Genomic DNA, 20,824 nt, shown 5'->3' on the forward strand with positions numbered 1-20,824 from the left:
ATGTAGATCATTTAAGAGAAACGTGCATAGGTAGAAATGCAAGATATGTGTACATGTCAATTCAAAAACAATGATTGTGAAATTTTATTCCATTATTTTTCCTCCTCTACCAATCATTTGATGGAGTTTAGCCACCACTTACATGATAATATAAATGTTGACGAGATTGAATCTGTAACTTCTCAGCACATTGGACTATACTGTGGAGAGGGTTGATAAGAACATGAAGTGTGTAAGTTCTGGGTGGCGCTGCTTATAGTATAGTAGCTCTGGGCTTCTACAGACTAGAAACAGCCAGGTAACACCAGATTAGAGAGCTCACAGGGCATTTGAAATGTATAGTCATGATGTCTTTGTGTAATTTAGGTGAGTGCATTTTATAAACGGGGACACAATAAACCGCTCCGAATGTTGGCGTCTGTGTGTTGAATAGTTTGTGTTTATCGTTGCAGATGTGTGCATCAGAAGATGACCCCCCCCAGAGGTGTTCAGCTTCCTCTGGCCTTGTAGTCAGCCCCCACCTCCACCAGGCTCTTAGGGAGATCAGTCAGACAGACCAAATCAATGGAGGTAACCAATGCTTACACCTGCTGATATCCCTTCTGGTGCAGAGACGTGGGGCTTAGAGACCGGAAGCTCAGTGTTCTGTCACATACACCTCAGGGTGTTGGAAGTAAGGACAGAAAACAACACATGGGTATAGTCAGGAATTTTAATCCAAAACAAGAGATTCATATAGGCTTTTGGATTTAAATGTACACGGTACGCCACTCCAACACCTAAAACGACTTCCAGTCGCTTAGACCTTTGCTCCAGTCGCCCTCGCGCCACTAAGTGGCAGCACTGTCATTAGGTACACTAATTACCTGAGATACGTTTGCATACAAACCATAGAAATTGGTGTCTTATCACATCATACTAGAATAATGGCCTCTAGCAATAACAATTTAAGGCAGGCGGTAATCAGTTAACCAAATACATTTCCCCTGAACATCTGTCTCACATATATAAACAGACAACTGGTTTGCAGGGCACTAATGTATAACAACATACAATACTTAAATTTGACATTTGGTCTATAAGCACTTTAGAAAAGGCAAAAGTAAATACCTAGAATTAATTACTAACAAATGGAATGTTTAATCTCATCTTTACGGATAAATAACATTTGAATTTTTACTGAATTTGTCCCCTTTTATAAGACCTCTGGAGGTTGATAACAAGACATTGGCATGGCATTACATAGACAATATTTAAATAGCAAGTTTGGATTTTTGATAGAATGCGCTGTATTTTTTGAGGAAGTATCATTGTAAAGTGTGACAGCTGTCAACAGTTGCAGGTGAGTTACACTTTGGTCCCAAAGGGCAAAAATGACCTGAGCCCTCCAACTTTGATATGGTTGAGCTGAAATGTTGACTTCCTGAAGGCTAGACACTGCTAACACTGTGTAGATGTTTACCTGCACTTCAGTGTTGGAAGGGGAGCGTTTCCAGGGGTAAGTCAATTTGTTTTTGTATAACGTCTGGAAATTCTCCCCAAAACCATGCCTATAGGCTAATCTGTAATTCCATATCGCAGTTTCAATGGGCCTACAATGGTTTGAATAAGAACTTGTTTCATAGTTACATCGTTTAAATGTAATGTAAAATGTTACCAAATGTACTTTTCCGATTGTAGAGCAGCATCTCGTATAGACCATTAACATACAACACATGCAGATCTATAAAGAATTGGATAGGTTTAAGAAACTCACATTCCACCTTGTTAAACCATTGCCAAGCTGCCTCTGAGTGTCTTAACTCTTACAGATCAGCTTCTACAGGCCTGTGTGCAGAGAGAGAGAGGGTGGTGGTGTTGGAAAGGCAGCTGGGTTAGTCAGTGAAGACTTGTGTTCCCCTGTGCGGTAGCTGGAGTTAGGTGAGCAGCTGTCTGATCTCACGGTGTACGTAGCACAGGAAGTCCATGTAGGAGGCGCCCCCGTGCAGCCCCTTGTCCTCCACCAGGTGCTGGCGGAACGGCAGCTCTGACCGGTCCTTCTGCCTGACGATCTGGAGCTGGGGGGCAGACAGGGATACTGTTGGAGTTCTGCTCACATCCACTGATGTTTCACAGCTGTCTTCACTGATTTAATGAGGTGACGTAGCTTGTGGCCCACAGTTTAACCCTTGTGTGGCGTTCATATTTTAGGAACTCAGCCAGTGTTTGTGGGTCTGGTGGAACCGCTGCATTTTAGGGGTTTTAATTTCTCACAATCAAAAATTAAGTTAAAATACTCAACAGATGTGTACTTCATCCCAATTACAAGCAATATAAACATCATATATTGTTAATAATTGCCCTTTAATATTTTGTTAGATTACATGAAAGTGCTACTCGTTTTTTGTGTGTAACATGTAAAAAAAAAAAAAAAAAAATCAGTTTATAATCAAATTCAGAATGTAAAAACAATCAACAAATAAAGGAAGAGTTTTCTTAACTATATATGTATTTGTGTTTAAGTTTTTGTAATTTTCTCAGAAATACATCTCCCTCCCTCCCTCCCTCCCTCCCTCCCTCCCTCCCTCCCTCCCTCCCTCCCTCCCTCCCTCCCTCCCTCCCTCCCTCCCTCCCTCCCTCCCTCCCTCCCTCCCTCCCTCCCTCCCTCCCTCCCTCCCTCCCTCCCTCCCTCCCTCCCTCCCTCCCTCCCTCCCTCCCTCCCTCCCTACCTCCCTCCCTCCCTCCCTACCTACCTACCTACCTACCTACCTCCCTACCTACCTACCTACCTACCTACCTACCTACCTACCTACCTACCTACCTACCTACCTACCTACCTACCTACCTACCTACCTACCTACCTACCTACCTACCTACCTACCACACATATGTATAACTAAGCACTATAATGTAGAAGTGTTTACCTTCATGGAGGTGGGCCTCTGTTGGAGCAGTGAGCTGATCATTGCACGTAGCTTTTGAGAATGGGGGTTATCCAGCTCTGGTAGGGAGTTCTGGCAACCACAAAAACACAATTAGACTTCTATAGAGGGGGTTCATCTTATCAGTGGAGGTCGACAGTGATGTATGCGGTGGTGGGCTCACCAGGTCGGCTGGCAGGTGTGCCAGCGAGGGCACGTTGAAGATGTTCTGCATCAGGTCGGGGGGGCAGGCCTGGCCCAGCCACATGAAGAGGACCTGGCCGTTCTCCAGAAGGAACATGCCCGACTCCGTCAGACGCTCCTCGGAGCAGCGCAGCGGGGCGGGAAGACCGTCACTGGACACATCCATGGTATGCTGAGGGGGTAGACGGTTACAGTCAGTCACTACAAAAGGTTTACATGGATGGCAAGACGTGTGTTAAACATTCGTCTTCACTAACTGTACATGTATGTGGGGCGTCTCACCAGAGGGATGAGTCGAGGGTAGAGCAGCAGTTGCAGGTCCTCCACCCCCATGGACATGATGGAGAGCCTCTGGTGGGCGCGCTCGTCTGTGGAGAGCTCAGCGCTGCCCACCAGGACTGCCGTCTTCATCAGGCTGTTCATGTACACCGGGAACACTTTCATGGCGTCAGGCAGGATGAGCTATGTGAAAACACACACACAGAGATTTAGGATTAACAGTTGCCTGGTTCTCATGCAATCAATAAATCGAATACATTTTGAAAGGATAGCAATGTCTGTCACAACAGGATACATGTACTGTCCAACTTCACTGTCCACAACCTTGCGACGTGTAGGGGGTGTATACACAGTAGAGCCCTGTGCGGGACCTGCTAACTTAACGCTCATTCCGCTGTGTAGAATTCATAGACTTACGGGTAATAAGGTGGCAGAATGACATTCTAGTGCATGACTACAGTTAAATCCAGGAGCCACAGCAGAGTTCAAACAGCCCCCTCCCCGACAGGCCCTCCTGTGGTACAGACCTGGCTAGCAGCAGAGGGGCTGGCACAGTTCTTCCTGTAGCCGGCCAGCATGTGGGCCGTCTGGTGGACCAGGACCTCCCGGACCGCCTTCAAAGGCTGGGCCAACATGGAGCGGTACGCTGGAGGAGGGGGGGGGAAGATGGAGGACGAAACAAGTAGGAGAGAGAGTCAAGTCAGGGTCAGCCGTAATTGAAGGCGTACTAAAGATGTCGACGTCTGCTCCTCATATTACTGATGAGGCTGTGTGTCGAGCGCTTTATAGCAGACACATGGACCTGATTTTCTACAAGATCCCTCTCCATCAGTTGACAGCAGGGTAACATACCCCAGTAACGGTCTGAGCTAATAGAAAGTATTCTGTAGTCAGACAGAAGGTTTAAATCAGAACCTGAGGATGAATGTCCCACTCACTAACTCATAGGAACCCTTATCCTTCTGTCACTGTCTTAAATGTAACCTATAAATGTGATGGACTGTCAGCTTTTGTTGAGCTTTTCTTAAAAAAATGTTTTAAAATGCCATCCAATTTATTAAACATTAAGCAACCATAGCTTTCTACCCTCACCAATTGTAACTGTTCTCCATGTTCTAATAAATACAAGTCAGTCAGCGCTCGGTGTTCCTCTTACCTGACTTGGCAAAGAAGTTGATGAGAGCGTCGGTCTCGCAGCTCTTGTAGAGGTCCGACAGCTGAGCGGAGCAGTTCAGACTCAAATTGTGGATCCTCAGACGCCTCTGGCCCCCAACGGTCGTGTACAGCAGGGCACACTGGGAAATGGAGTACAGATGCTGGTCATGACTACAAGCCATACAATAGGGGGGTTTTAACTAGACTTGGTCTTCCATACCAGGTTTGAATGAACATGACTGGTGTTAGGATTGGACAGTGTCAGTTGTGGGGGTGTGTGTGTCTACCTGCATGAGGGCTCCATTCTCCTCGCTGAGGGTGTCGTCGTGCTTGAACTCCACGGTAACGGCCTTGTCACAGTCCACAGCTGCCATCTCTACATCAGTGGTGTTGTTCATGTGGATGGCGCCGAAGAAGTCTGTCGCTCGGAAACCTGAATAATCGAACACACACACACACCATTAGCATATGGGAATCAAACCAGTAAGGCCTTATATATTACTAGCACACTATTAGGTCAATTACATTGAGAAACTCACAAAATCGCTTTTACTAAATACTATGTGGTAGTTGATAAGGGCACAGATGTTGTGAAGACAGCAGATGGTGATGGGTTCAGTACCTGTGCTGGTGCGCACTCGCATGATGGCGTCGAAGCCGATCGGTTTCTCCACGTCTTTCCTCAGGTCGCTCAAGAAGTGTTCCGCGTCCGTCTCCACCTGGCACACAGAGAGAGGGTTCTTGTTTCAACCACCAGGGGGCAGTGTGGCTCCAGGCAGGAGCGGAGCCAGTGAGGGAATGAGATTTGGACTCTGCTGTATTTACCTTAATGCAAGTCATTTAATGTGGGTGTTGAATGCCAGAAGGATTGATATAGTCTAATGGTGGTCGGGATAAAAGGAAATTATCTTTGCGGTACTTTGAAAGCACTGACGTGGATAAATTGTATGGTTTTATGCCAGCCCTGACTGAAAATATTGTCTACAGCTTTTTCTAGCAAAGAAAACAAAAAAAACCATTCTGCTGTGAAGCTCAATGGAGAAAGAAGGTCAGCCTGGGTCTGCACCTCATAAGCACAGTGTTCCTTGTGGCACCTGGATGCATGCAGAATGTGGATATAATAACACTATAGTGTTGGCCTATGTTAAATATGTATCTATGTATAAAATACACAAAAGGACACACAGTGCTTAGGTTGTGTCACCATTCTAGATAGTGATGTGATATATATATATATATACACTCCCACTAATTATTGAGTTCAGATACTGTATATAATATAAAGTAATGTAATACTACTATTGCTATGGTGTGTGTGTCTCCATACCCTAAAGTTGTTGTACTTGTAGACGGAGCCTCCGGTGTGCGAGGGCACGTCCCCCATGGTGGCTACATCCACGTACTGGCTGGGGAACAGGAACACGTCCACGCTGCAGCCACTGGCCACGCAGTCCTTAGACAGCTGCTCAAACACACCTCTCTGGGGCTGGAACAGAGTCTGGACACCACACACACACACACACACACACACACACACACACACACACACACTTTACATGTAACTTGAGGACTGCACACACAGTAGTTTGTGATTTAATCTACAGGTAATTGAAAATAAAATGTTATTTTTAAAGCCCTTTTTACAAGCAATGTCACAGAGGGCTTCACATATGCCCATATAACTGGACGTAAACCACAAGGTTTAGACCACAGAGCTGGGAATAGGCCAAATAATAGATGCTTTGCTTGTTGATACACGTGAACCAGACGCCCCCCCCCCCCTCCCTGAGAGCTGTTCACAAGGCGTACCTTCTCCTTGTCTGTGCCCACCAGCTTCTTGTCGTCCCTGTTCTTCAGTTTCCCAGGAGCCTCAGCGGTAGGGATGGAGGAGTGGAAGATAAAGAGCTTACCGCTGCACTCTGCTGCCTAGGAACGAGGAGAGGGGGGATGAGGAAGAGAGAGGTCGCCCGCCCCTGGAGCGCACAGGCACAGCCATTACAGCTGTGCCATCCTTTGCTAATCTGTGTTTGAGAAGTCAAGTATTCCCGAACAATAAAAAAAAAATTATGTGGAAAATCTGAGTGGACTTTGTTTGGTCATCCGAGTGCAGCGGTTGCATTTTGCTGGTGCCTTACGTTTTTAAGTTACTTCAGCTCATATCCTGCACCCTATAGCTCAGCAACACTGCTCATTCGCTCGACAAAGTTGCGTGCAAACACTGACCCAGATTCACTCCCTGACTTCACATTGTTGGGACAGATTCAGTTGGAGCTGATTAAGTAAACAGTGTCATTAGAAACAGCAGGGATAAGGGAAAGTTGCTGAGTCACTGAGCTGATGAAGTGACTGCTGTGGGCGCAACACCAAGTCGGGACATTGTCGACCAATTGGGGGAAGAAAAAAAAACAATGCCTTTTTTGGGGATGGGGACGTAAGGGGCTGTACATTCATGTATGAAAAAACAACTGTTAATCCCCAGTAAAGATCTAGTCTCCCTGCAGCGAGCAATGTTTGTTTGGGCTGGTCTACTTCCCGTTTCTGGAAGGGTCTTTCAGGAGGCTTTCTCAACGCAGAACCAAACAGTGACTGACGCACTGGTTATCTGGTGTCACCAATACGCCTGGACTTTACCCTGCGGTGGGCTCCCTGTGCGAGTGGGGACTGGGGCTGCCAGCACCATGCTGGAGGGGAAGCGCTCACCTTCAGGGCCTCGACTCCAGCCTGGATGACGGGGGCGAAGACCGTCTCGCTCTCGTTGGTGTCGGCAAACATGTCAGGGATCTGCTCCAGGAGGCTAGGAGAGGAGGAGGAGGGGAGGAGAAGGGGAACATCATTACCCTGCTGTAGGTCAGTGGTCCCAATTCTCTCAACGCTTGTCTCTCCACAGCTCATGTGAGACAACTTGAGGGGTGTGAGAGCCAGGACCTCTCAGCAGTGTTGACTCTGCATGGCCACTTGTCTACACAAGCAGCTCACTCAGATCATAGGGGGGCCAGCATGCTAAATCATCTCCCAAGTTCTTAGAGATCATGCGCCAGTTGCTGCAGTGCAGTGCAGTGCAGTTGTTTAGGTATGTTTAAGGGCCAGTCAAATTCGGCGGCTGTATTGGAACGAGTCGATAAACATTACGCTGAGTTCATAAGTAAAAAACAAACCTTGAGTCAGAGGTTTTGGCCAAACCTCCATGTTTGACATGGACTTGTGCCACGCGCTGGAGCACTCCATACACATGACCCACATGGCTATACGTCACAAACACATTGGTGCTTGTCCATGTGCAATCATCTTGATAAAACCATGTTGTACATTAATCATACATGGTGTTTTTGAATAAAAAAAAATCTCTCCTCCTGACTCCTGATTTCAATTATATCTAATTTGTTAATATTAATACAGCTGGGAACATTCACATTTTTGGAATACATAATCATAATGTTTGCTGTTAAAATGACATTCAAAAGAAATTCCCAGAGACCTTAAAGACCTTCAGAAGCTCGTCAGCAAACTGTTCTGACTGTACGACAAACCAAGGCGGGTAGCGCTCCTCCCAGGAGGTTGAAGGGTGTTGGAAGTGCTTACTTGCAGATGACGGCTCTGGACTCGTGGAAGTTGACGAGGAAGCCGTCGAGCAGAGGCAGGAACACCTCGGCCGTGTCGGACACCACCATCATCTGGGGCTGAGCCAGCGTGCTCTTCACGTTGTAGAAGTGCAGGATCTTGTTGTAGGTGACGAAGCCCACCTTCACCACTGAGTTCTCCCCTTCCTCTCTGGGGTCGGGGGGGAAGGAGAAGAGGGCATGAGAGAGAGCCACACCTCAACCAACTGCCAATCATCATCTGGGCTTCATCCCACCTGGGTTTCATTGTTCCTTTCACCATTGCATATGTTTACCAATATGACAATAAGACAGTGGATATTAAGTGGATATTTGGTTCCTTCAGATCGGTCACTGGGTTCGGTTGAACGGCACGCATCTGGGGGTAGCTACCTCCAAGCAGGGAGCCCAACTCATGCCCACTCTCAAGAGGGACCTTTTGGTATATTTGCACTCACGGGACAACTTCCCACATCCATAAATCAATGTGAAGTGTAGAGTAAGCATCCGTAGCTCTGAAAACATTCCATGGGGCAAAAAGGCGGTTTTGTTGGGGGGGGGGGGGGGGGGGGGTCTACTGCTGGGATGGGCACTTCTTCCACACCCCTACTGGGCCAATTTAAAAGGGCCATAAGCTGACTAGCACAGATCTCCACAGGAGAGTGGAATAACAGAATATGGGATTGTCTACTGTTGGTAAGGATGAGGTAAAGGAGGGCTTGATGCATACACTTCAGAGGGTCATGGCATGTCTTTGGAGTCCACTTTGGAAGGAGTGAGATTTAGGGAAGGTGGGAGGTCAAGGAGTTCACTGCAGGAGCAGAAGGGGGGGGGATGTGTATCAAGGAAGCCCATGTGCGTTTCATTAAATAACCGCAATCTCCACTATCTTGTGACTCTTTCCCGCACACACACACACCTTCAGGTTTCCGCCTCAGTAGGTTATTGCCTTGATTTCCCTGAACTCATAAGACATGAGGCCAGAACATTTAATATACTCTGGTTTTTACAAGACAGGCAGGGAAAGTGTCTCCAGTAGCGGCAGGTCTCCTGAGCGATGGGAGAACCACTCTGACATTCACCAGAGCACCAGGAGAGCTGGACCCTGGGATGGCTAGCTACCTTCCAGCAGGGCCTGCTACTAAATGCGCTCGCTGTTACGACTGTGCCACGATGTAAAAGCATTCCCTACTGACACCAGCAACTGGGCTTTGTCACCAACAGCTCCCTCAGCTTTATTCTTACAGTAAACCTGTTATACCGCCTCAGAGAGCAGCCTTGGCCAGCACAGCAGATATGAGGAGAAGACAAGCTAAGCTAGTGGTTGTTTTATTGCATGCCTTCTTACCAGGCAGCTACGTTCAAAAACTGGTACAAGGACACACACAATGCCACAGGGGTCGAAGCCTACACCTGTTTTTGCTTCTTCGATACCTTAGCTTTCCATAAAAGTAAAAATGCATACATAAAATAGGCTACAGGAGAAAATATTCTCCATAGCATAGCTTGACCCACTGTGTCAAACATGTTTCTCATTAGTTAACCTACACCAAAAGGCCTACAGAAGAAGAAAAGTGATTTAGAATTCAGGGGGTTTATTCGGAGGGCGCTAGCTAACTGTTTGGAGGATGAAGTCATGCTTCGGACAAATATGGACATTTAGCGCCGCGGGCTGGGAGCAAAGGAGAGAAGGGGGGTGGAGAAAAAGTTTCCAAAGAAGTTATTTTAGGAGCATCCAGGTGAAATATATCATCCCCTCCTCTATGGTAAATCAAACTGCCGGCCCCTGGGAAAGGGTCCGCTGAATAAAACAGCTAAATTCGAGCCAGCTGTGCCATTGACTTCTTGTAGTTTTGGACTCCACTCAGGGTTGGACCAGAACATTCTCCACTTTCACCAACCCACCGTCAGCAACCTCAAGACAAGACCAAGACGACACTTGAATAACTCGTTTTATTAAATGTTATACTTGTCACACTGCCATATTTGGCAAGGTATGGATGCTTTTCAGGGGTATTCAGCTGTTATGGGAGCAATAACTAGTCGGGAGAACATGTGGTCAAGCTGAAAGGCTGCTGACAGCTGGACAGGGTGTGTGGAGTGATGGTGAGCTGTTCTACAGAGGTGTTAAACCCACCCAGCAGCCCGGCCCCCACAGAGGGGAGGGTACCCTACACTGCTCCAGGACCTGGTTGTTGACAAGTAGCCCCTCCATAAATCCATGGTTCACTTCAGAGACTCGGTCCACAACTTTACTGGGTCTTCATATTGTATTCCTCACCCCTGTTAATAGTGCGTGATGCTGGATGAAGGGTTTGGATATTGGACGCTGCACTCATGTCATTTCACTATAGCTTCCAGGGCTAAGGCCTCCGAGGTACCCGTGCCCCAGAGTCGGTGTAGACATTTAAGACACTTTGGGTGCATGCAGAAAATCAGAAACCCAGTCACCATCTCGAAACAGTTCCCTAGTTCCACTAATGAAGTTCCCTGTTCCAAGCCTCCTTGGTTTTGATAAGTCACGCGTGTGTGTGTGTGTACACGTACTTGGGGAGTCTGTCCAGGAGTGTCTTCAGCTCGTCACACACCAGTCTGACCAGTCCGCTCTTGATGTTGGCGTACGACACATCAATCATGAAGATGTAGGCAGGAGGGCTAGTAGGTTTGTTGTTCTGAGAGAGAGAATGGATACAAATGCTTAGCTGCACATTCAGCTTGTTCAACACATTGGAGAACCAAACAAATAAACATGAGGTCTGAAAACAATTACGAATGAAACCCAAAGCAGAATTGACTTATCCTATCAGGTAAAGGGTCAAACCTGAAGCCAAAATGCTAAGACTTCCTGTTTGAAGTAACTACACCCATGTCCTTTGAAACTGTACCCTTGAATATGAAAACAAATCGGCCAACGGGCCCCATTCTGGGGTCAAACCAATTTTCCTCTCCCTCTAAAGTTAAGCCCTTTCTTGGTCTCAGGTCCTCACTGTTTTTCCTACCCTAACTCGCCTGGACCTCCGAGCATATAGGAGGGAAGACTGTTAGTGACAGCCACACATTCCTGACAAATGGAGGGCAGCAGCCAGAGCCAGTTGGAGTGGGGGTCATGTTTTGTTTCCACGGTTACAGCCGTTGGGAAGGAATCACCTGGATGAGGGGGGGGGGGGGGGGGGGGGTTTGTTTAAACTCTGGACGGTGACCAGGTTATTAAAATATTAATAAACAGACAAGAGTCACGAGTTGGCCAGAGCAGCAGCCCTGGCTAGCAGGCCTTGTAACGGTGCTTCAGTCTGTGAGAAGGCTCACAGACTCATCCCACACAGGGGGGGAAGCCAAAGAGAACATCCCCAGGACCGGGGCTCTCCTGGTGGAGGTCTGGGCTCGGCTGGGCTGGGGCCCAACGCGGTTCTACTCATGCTCTGTCTGCACAGAGATTTAATCTGGTGCTGGAGAGAATGCAGGTCGTCTGCCAGGAGGTTAACCCCCCCAGACACACACACCCAGCCTGATAGGACCATCTCACACCCCCAGCTAAAGAGGCATTGTGACTCTGTGGATTTTCACAGTTCTGTTTATTGTGTAAAAGCCTATCTTGTATGTAAGGGAATGCAGGATTCGTACTGTAGGCAAATCAAACCCTAGAGAGAGCGGACAGGCGCCGAACTCCCTGTCAAAAAAATATCAGTGTTTACATCTTTTGTATCTGATTAAGTGAATGTTTCCAAACACCTTAGTGAATGTTCCCAAACACCTAGTTTGCCACGTTGTGCTGTTATCATTTCGACTGAGTGAGCATGCCTCCTTGAGGCGTGTGTGTTTGTGCTGGGGATGTGGGCGGAGCTTGTGCGATACCTTGCAGTAGTCCATGGTGGCAGCAAACTCGTAGGAGCCCAGCGACAGCTCGGGCTTCTCGTAGAAGTCCACCCTGCGCCCCATGTGGTCCAGGTGCTGGAAGTAAAACACTGGCACTGGAACACAACACAAACCCAGTCAGGCGGGGTCACGTGACTAGGGTCCCTGCTAACAGCCAATGCTCAAACGGGAATCCTCAAAGTCACTCAAAGGATTTTGGCTGGTTATACCTTAGCTGTACTAGACTTGTATTTGAACTTACACCAGCATGAAAAGAATTTCAACAACAACAAACATTGTATTTAATTGTAAATTGCAGACAACCGTCAAGGTATGTGGAGACCCACTGATCTGTGTGAAATGTCGGTCTAGCCTCAGGGCCAGTGTAAGACCAAAGACCTCCAGCTAACCTTCTACCAGTGTGACCTGGCATGGATAAATACCTTCGTTGACGCAGGTGCAGAAGCCACACTGGAAGCGGCGGCCCCCGTCGATGAACTGCATGTAGGGACACATGTAGGCCTTGCAGCGGTTACAGCGGATGGGGCCGGTCTCTCCGTGGTTCACCACGAACAGAGGAGCCTTGGGGAGGGGGGGGTGATTGTGATTTTAATATGCAAATGACACATTTCTGGGTGTGACTTAAAGGCCATATTGCAGGTTAAACATCACTGTTGATAAATGGCTACATGAAGCACTCAAGATATGTATATAATAAAAAAATCTCAATGGTGTCTCTAAATAGTGTCAGGGTCAGTTTATTATGAAACAAGCCGAACCCCCTTTGAAACTAGCGTTAGCTATTCTAACAACGTTGTCACCAGCACGATTTTTCAGATGGAATCGCGATTCAAAAAGTACCAGCTGCTAACTGAAAATATGCAGCCAAACACATAAATAAGCTTAATATTTATTTAGGGGGAAATGGCTAATTCAAAGAAGTTTGCTGGACGCATTCATTGTCAGTAAAAAAAAAGCCGACCCTTTGGTCTCAGTCTAGAGCCCTGCATGGAGAAGCTGCATGAAGAAGCTACTCTACAAGCAAGCTAGCCTAGCTGATGTTGCTAGCCAAACTTCAATGAATGTGCCGGAAATGAAAAACGTTTCTGTTGACAAAGTTTAGCCTGTGGCATTGAAGACAGCGACACACCACACAAGCTTGAGTTTAAATACATTATTTAATGTGACATTACTTACAGCACATCCAAGTCTTGAATTGCTTAAATGTATGATGCTGCCAGTACACCACGGCACGAGAGATCATATAGCTAGTACTTACTGTGCAACAGTCTATCCCATACAGTGCTAACTAGTTCTATCCAGCCTAGCACATTATATATGCACGTCGTATCTACTGCGTCGTCTCAGTTAAACTATCAGGGCTTGTAAATAATGCGACTTGCTAAACACACAGCTGCAAGACCCAGTGAAATGTTATATACAGCGAGCAACTAACGTTGGCTAGCATCGCTAACGACATTGGCTAATTGGCTGGAGGGTCTCGTATTGGGAACAACTATATAAAACCAGGGTCTGGGCGGACCAATGAAATTGCCAGGGCGGGCTTTATACGATGATGGACAGATGATCAACAGAAACGTAATCAACAACGTCACGAAAGAGCCCTTGGGTTGAGTTTGTTTTCAACAAACAACATATTACGTTGCTCTGATTGGTTGTAGGTCTATCCAATTGAGCGATGAGGCATATGTTTTACGAGTTCAGTTGAATGACGCCCCATAGTCACAGCCCAACGGAGAGTTCAGACTCATATTCTGACTAGAATTATGAGTATGACAACGTCAGGCTAGTAAATGACCCTATTGACCAAGAAAACAGCGATTAGTTTGCAGGTCTGAGGTGTGTTGGTTACTCAAGGTAAAACGTGTTGGATTGGTGGACCCAATTCCGCATAACAAATATTTACAACAGTAATTGGTGTGGGCTAAAAGAAGAGACTGCCTGACCTATATTGAAACTGTGCAGAAATATATTTAATTCCATTTAAATCATAATTAAAGAAGCATAGTTTCTGTAAAAGTAGTGTCGTGTGTTCATGGGATGAAGATATGTGGGTTGAGCTAATGAGACTTTGGGCGGTATACTAGACGCTGTACAATGCAAACCCAGTCTACCACACACTTTAAACAGTTCTATACCTTTACTTCTATATTTAGTTTCCATGTTGTGTTGGTAACCAAGCATTCATTCATCCTTCCAAAGCGTATATTATTTTAATGCAGTTTAGCATTCGTCACCATCCAGAAAACGGGTCTTCCCTCACAGTGTATCAATAAGTCCATAGCCCATGTAAATACATGGCTGGTCTGCTCATACACAGTTCATCTGTCTGTGGCAGGGGGTTTGTGCGAGGCTGCGATCTCTGTTTAATGTAGAGATGACCTATTTTGCCTGTGGAGTGAGGCTGCAGGAACACAGATGGCGAGAGAATATCTGCAGGCTAGTTACAGACACGCATCTTGAATATGGTCTGCATTTCTGGTCCGGTCTGCCATGCCTTATAAGAGATTGTGCCGTGTTTGGCTAAATCAAACTGTACGCAATATACAAATGAGTGCCCCAGCAGCAAATAATAATGGCTAACCACCCTGTTGAACATGTGCTTCCTGATTGGGCATAAGAAGGCCTAAAGGATTCTTAAATGGCAACTCAAACCCAAACTGAAATATCACTCTCAATTTAGATATGCTAGACTCAAACTGATTTGAGAGTGAATTACATTATTTGATCATCCTAATTAGACAAGTAAACCAACTGTTTTTGTTTTGCCTCTCTCTGGTGTGCAACTTCTGTTCAATACACTTTTACACAACAGTCTAATTTGAAAGATATGTGTTTCATTTGGCCAGTATGACCATTAACTTCTGCATAAAGACAGATGTTGAACACAGCCAATAGTTTATTATTAGAACAGGTCATCCAAAATGGGACCCGAAGTTTAACTGTAAAAGTGTTTATAATAAACTGAGTGCTATTGGGAATGAGAGTCTTGGTACTGAGATCATCCATTCCAAACAATGGTGACAGGCTATGCTAATAGTTGCTAGCATGATGTGTCGCATGCAAGACATGTAGGCCTTAGCATCTATTCGGTTACCTAATGGGAGAGCATTTACTGTACCAGAGAAAACAGTGTTCTCCAGTTTGACCGCTTGCTATAAACTCGTACATTTTCAGTTGTCTCATCCCAATCTGCCTCCTGCTAATTAGCCCTCAAGTGAGACAGAGGGAGCTAACATTGCCTAAAAAGGCTGTTGGCGCCCGACATGTGGCGAGGGGGAGAACATCTAAGGCTCAAGACGTCTGGACCACACAGGATCCAGATAAAGGTCCTCTCTGGGACCATTTGGAACATGTTATTGTTGGCCTGCAGCAGTTGGACACACTTTATGAGGGAGAAAGTGAAGAAACTGCTGAGTTATAGGCTAGCCTATAAGAACTGATATGGGCAGTATTTCAATCTCGTATTCTTATGCACAATGCATAGTTCTGGTATTGAACTGTACAGTATCAAAAGTCATCCACCAGGACTTCAAAGTCTGTCTCGCTGCGTTTAAAAGCCTGGGTTCCACAACAATGAGGGATAGACTATTTGGAGTTTGGACCTCTGGGCATTGTAAGTGGCCGAGGAAATCTCTACACACACAGGCATCACATACCTCATTCTTTGGCAATGTGGCAAAGGGTTTGATGATGGTGGCCAGGGGCACTTGGCACTGCTTGGCCAGGTCTGCGGTGGAGGGGAAGGTGTAGGTGGTGCAGCGCATGAACCTGGGACTGGCATTGCCTGGGGAGGGGAGGAGAGAGGGCTCAAATGGAGCGTGTGTCCATGAGCAAGGTGACGCCTGAGGTTTCCCAGACTACACACTGTGAAAACTCTACATGTTTACAGTTATTGTAACACAGTGAGTGGTGAACTGTCATGTCTTCTGTGGTTTTATGACATTACATTATTATGACAATGCCAGAATGACATTTTAAAATGCATTGTGTGTATTTATACAAGTAATGCTATGGGAGTGTGTGTGTGTGTGTGCGTTGCTTACCTTGGTCCTGCACAGTGAAGTTGGTGGTGACCAGAGGTGGCACCTGGCCCCTGGCGTTGGTGGTGTACAGCTGGCCTCCTCGTTTGGCCTGGTCATCTTCTATGACCTGGGTCTGAGCCAGACATGGAGAGCACACGTTAAACTCTCTGTTCTCCAGTCCTTTTCCTGTCCTGTACGAGAACTGAGGCTGGATGACAGCCTTCAGCCTGCCAGCTTATTGGGACTGCTGTTTGTCATTGTTTATATTGGGAGAATATTCCAAAAGTAAAGGCACTCTCCCATATCCAAAAATGAGACCAACAGCAACGAATTAATTGGGAAAAACACACCACTTTTATGAACCAAAATGGGGTGCAGAAGTTGACTGTAAATTGCTACATAAACTCAGGCTGAGCATTTTTTATGAGGGAAGGTGGGGTTCATTTCTTATTACTTACTGCCTTGTAGGGAGCAAAGTTAACCTTTTGCCCTCTTAACAAGAGGGTGGACAGGCAGTCAATTCAGTAAGCAAAAACAACAAATGACTAGAACTAAGGCCATCCACAGTGTGGGCATCCATGTTCTTCATGTTGCTAATACAAACATGGTCAGCTGCAGTCAGTTTGTCTTAATTAGCTCAGTTAGGCCCCTCCTATGACCACACCCTCCTCTGTTCTCCCAACAAGGACAGAGGGGGGAGATGTTAGTTACCTGTCACACAATAAAACCTGCCTTAAATCACCTTATGTCTTGACCTTAACTTTATATTTCATTGATTGCCTACCAACAACAAACAGTTTCATCAATGTGAACGTGTGGGTATGAATCAATTGGAAATCCCCAAACTTCCCTAACTGGAGGAGTGGGGATGAAAGAATTCCTGTCAGGTGGAAAGTACCTTACATGACATGCACAGTGTGTTGGTATGCGATCCCACGGGGATTAGGTCTGTACTCACTGTGCTGGGGATTGAGTCTGGGTCAAGCTTCTTCTGGGGGGGTGCGGCCATGGGAGCCGGCCCTGAGGGGAAGGCCCCTGGAAAGGCCCCGGGCTGTGGCCCTGGCATCTGGCCCCCAAACTGACCTGCAAGGCAGCGACAGAGACTCAGTCTACAGAGTGCTGGTTACGATGAGCGAAATTGTCTGCTACTTAAACATACTAAGGCACTCAATTATTTTAACTGTATCTGAATTTTTTTTTTGTTGTTTTCTCAAACTACTGAACAACACAAAAAGGGTTTGTTTTTTGTTGGTTGCATACGCATACCTTGTTGAGGGTATCCTGGTTGTCCAACCGGCCCAGCCCCAGGTTGCTGGAACCCACCAGGTCCAGGAGGGGGGCCAGGGAAGGGCCTGCCCATGCCTCCCATGGGGATGGCTCCAGTGGGTGGCTGGGTGGGGGACATCTGGGGAGACTGGGGGCCCGGGTGGAGCTGTGGCTGGCCCATGGCTGGGGGAGGAGAGGTGGGATAGGGCTGCTGGACCAGGGAGTTAGGGTGAGGCTGTGGGGTCTGCATGGGTCCTGGGCCTACACACCGTGAGGGAGAACAGGAATGACAAAGCGTGTTGGATTATATGTGTTTTTCCCTTATAACACAGGATCAAGTCTTGTGAACCATGGTATCAATCAAAGCATATCTCATGGCACAGAAGGACTAGCAGGTTATTAAAAGAAATCCTTTGGCAATGCAGTAAAACACCAGCTCTCATACACCAACATTTGTCTGTCTATATTTGGCATAATGATGTTTACTTTAGACAAGTTCACTGTTCAGCAGGTACAAACTTGCAATAGCTTTGACCATGTGCGCGCCTGCAATTTCCGTGGACCAACTGTTGGTCGCAGCTAAAAAGGTGGTCACACCTCACACCAAACAGTCAAAACAGCAACAACAGCGATGAGGGGTTCTTACCATAACCACCCAGGTTCATGCCACTCATCTGATTGGCCAGCTGTGTCGGGGGCGGGCCTTGAGAGGCCATGCTGTGGTAGGGGGGCTGGGGGGGCTGGCTGTAGGAAGCCGGGCCGGCTGAGGGAGGAGCCGCGTACCTGGAGAGGTATCAGAAGGGGAGTGCTGAATACAAAACAATCGTTTTTACAGTAAAAGAACAAACGTTTGAAGGATGTGTCACCATTGATTGGCAGACAGTTGTCACCAAGCCAACAAGTCACTCGTGACGTGCGAGTTTGCCTATGTCCAACTTCCGCATTTCCATCCGGGTGAAAACATCTCAAAACCGACATGCAGAGATCACAGGCGTTCATAAGCTGTACTTTCTGGTAAGAACTTCCCTTAGAACACCACCCATGCTTAACAATACTAAGAGATTGCTGCTCAGTGGACATCAAGCTCATTTGCAAAGGACAGGAACATTGGAATTATCTGGTCCTGCTTCTCTTGACACTCCCAAGCAGCCAATCTAAATCTATCATGAAAAAAATCTAAACGTACACTATAAAACATACCCTCCCCCTAACCTGTATGAGCGACTATGCTGATCAACATTCCAGCATATAACAGAGCGTGATGCTACCTTTGTGGGTGGGCTCCATTCTGCTGGACCGAGCCATAGGGGGCCGCGGCTGGGGGAGGGGCCATGCCAGTGGGAGCAGACACAGGAGACTTCATCGTACCTGGAGGCCAAAATGCTCACCATCAATACTCCATCCTCATGACGTGCAGGTCTCATACGGAGCCTAGCCTCTGTCGTAGACCTGTCACCGCTTACCCAGAAACGGAACCGATCATTTCCAAGAGTGTTGCCATTTCTAATCGGGTTGACATTAAGGTACACAGCCGCACACATTCCAAACAGTACAGTAATGAACTAAACCCCTTCGACCACATCCAAAAAATGGCACCCTTTGCAAGTCAACATGACCAGGCATGTTAGAGGATGCTTTGGACTGTGCAGTCAGACAGTTCACAGTGAACACAGTGTGAGTCCTGGCTCTGTACCTGTTGGTGGGGGGGAGAAGGCCTGAGGTTGGCCCCCATAGTGCCCATAGAGGGGCTGGCCAGGTGGGCTCCCAAAGGATGCTGGGTAACCGGGCAGCCCCGGCTGGGCCTGAGAGTACTGGGGCGTGGCGACATAACCCTGTTGACTCATCTCACTGGATCCACCGTTAAGATCTTCTCATTCCAAAATGGAGGGATTTAGACGCTGTAAGGTTGAAGACAGATAAAAGGTTCATGTCATGTAATACAAGCTTTCTACTGGACGTCAATACATTTATGTTGTGCCATGCAGCACTACACTGAGGGCATGCAACGGTCACCTGACTCGGTGTCTTGTTATTAAGGCAGATGCTTCACAGACTTGAATGAGGGTACATTTGTCACATCTCACAATATGCACACTGTTGACTTGCCCTTTTTGACTCCAGAAAGAACGACCAACACGTACAAATGAAATATTGACGTGTAAGAAGAACCTTTGACATTGCACTATAGAGATAAGAGGTCTATCACTGATAATCTCAGTGACACAACCTCGGCCTATCCTTGTTGCTTATGTAGCCTGGGCCTGTGTTTGCTCAATATCTGAATAAAAACGTATAAGAAGCTATGGCTACATTTTGGCCACATCTGAAGTTACAAATGTTGTTTGTATACAAAGTGTAAACTTATCTAAATAAGGAAATCATTGACCCAGTTAAAGAAGGCCTCCATATCCTTATCACATTTTTGCAATTAAAAGTTTGACCTAGGCTACAATGGTGGTGTTTTCTTCCCAAGTATGGAATGATTACAAAGTAGCGTTAAGGCCTAAATGATTCCGCAATCCTATTGGTGAATACCTACACAGCTGTTACAACTTGTTCAGTTAAAATTTCAAATGTGCTCCATGGCAAACGAGTTTTGCTTCAACTATATACCTGACGCATTAAGTCAAAGCACTCTTCGTCAAATTATGTCTACAAATACCTCTATGTATGCATGTTAGTATGCGGTTCAGCCACGACCCAGAATTGCCACGTCAAAGACCGTTATAGAAGCCTTCAGCATCATCATCCCAAGTAGGCTTCCATGAACTCCATAAGACCGACGCCAATATTTACTAAATGAAAATAAGAAATGTTGACGTGTAACGCCATTCCCTCTATGAAACTAATACAACATGCGAGTGCCTTAAATGTATCAAGCTTGAATAAACAATCTACGGATGCATGCAATTCTACTCACTAGCACGGAAATCGTCAGCATTAAAATACAAACTTTCCACAAACGACACGCAAATACGGGTAACAAAAGAAGCTTCGTGTCAACACGCCATTTACAATAGCAACACTGGATTTTCGCGCAGATAATAACAGAACACTGTTATGAAAAATTCATGTATTTACCTGAATTATGAGCAGTATCTCAAAGGTCCCCTTCACTGTGAAATACAGATAGGAAAAGCAGAGTGCCACGTCAAACTCCCAACACATCACCGGTGCCTTTGCGACGCACTGATTGTACGCATGTGCAGTACGGTGGGAAACCCAACACGTCAGCACAGGCAAACATTGTACGAGTAGCCTACTGCGTAGCAAAGAAATAAAAATTTTCGTTTCTATATTTTATTTTTAGGTGTACGTATTAACATGTAGCCTACCAGTTACGTCCACCATCTATCACTTGTTAATTCATTCACGGTGTTGAAAGAGCCCTTACTTTCTAGTCTACAACAAATTACATGGTAGTATAGCTTACTTTTTTTATATATATTGTAGAGATATAGCCTGAGGGTGAATATTATTCTGAGCGTTTAGGAGCTTGTCCACAGTTGGTTAAAGTATAAAGTTC

The 20,824-nt window shown here is 46.4% G+C and overlaps 1 protein-coding gene across 1 annotated transcript; it reads right to left on the reverse strand.

The window, feature by feature from the left end:
* Window positions 1-698: 698 nt before the first annotated feature.
* On the reverse strand, window positions 699-20,472 carry sec24d (SEC24 homolog D, COPII coat complex component). The gene is made up of 23 exons (XM_084691235.1): window positions 20,380-20,472; window positions 18,992-19,196; window positions 18,567-18,666; window positions 17,945-18,081; window positions 17,299-17,559; window positions 16,991-17,115; window positions 16,054-16,165; window positions 15,667-15,794; window positions 12,430-12,568; window positions 11,987-12,102; window positions 10,682-10,806; window positions 8,118-8,306; window positions 7,239-7,332; window positions 6,348-6,464; window positions 5,866-6,036; window positions 5,161-5,257; window positions 4,826-4,971; window positions 4,540-4,678; window positions 3,911-4,029; window positions 3,387-3,566; window positions 3,085-3,276; window positions 2,904-2,993; window positions 699-2,057 (listed from the first exon to the last, which is right to left on the reverse strand). Exons 2-23 carry the CDS (start codon window positions 19,140-19,142, stop codon window positions 1,917-1,919), a joined length of 3,069 nt encoding a protein of 1,022 aa, XP_084547361.1. The 5' UTR covers window positions 19,143-19,196; window positions 20,380-20,472; the 3' UTR covers window positions 699-1,916.
* Between the last annotated feature and the right edge of the window lie 352 nt (window positions 20,473-20,824).

This window comes from Hypomesus nipponensis, chromosome 25, assembly GCF_054491055.1.
Source record: "Hypomesus nipponensis isolate SF chromosome 25, ASM5449105v1, whole genome shotgun sequence".
NCBI classification, from domain to species: domain Eukaryota; kingdom Metazoa; phylum Chordata; class Actinopteri; order Osmeriformes; family Osmeridae; genus Hypomesus; species Hypomesus nipponensis.

Bases quoted from the DNA above. Each gene is read 5' to 3' on its own strand.
- sec24d (XM_084691235.1), bottom strand. From the start codon at position 19,142: ATGAGTCAACAGGGTTATGTCGCCACGCCCCAGTACTCTCAGGCCCAG. The intron at 12,103-12,429 runs GTATTTATCCAT...GTTGTGTTCCAG, and splicing joins CTGCACCTGCGTCAACGAAG to TGCCAGTGTTTTACTTCCAG. The intron at 5,258-5,865 runs GTATGGAGACAC...TCTGTGTGCCAG, and splicing joins ACAAGTACAACAACTTTAGG to GTGGAGACGGACGCGGAACA.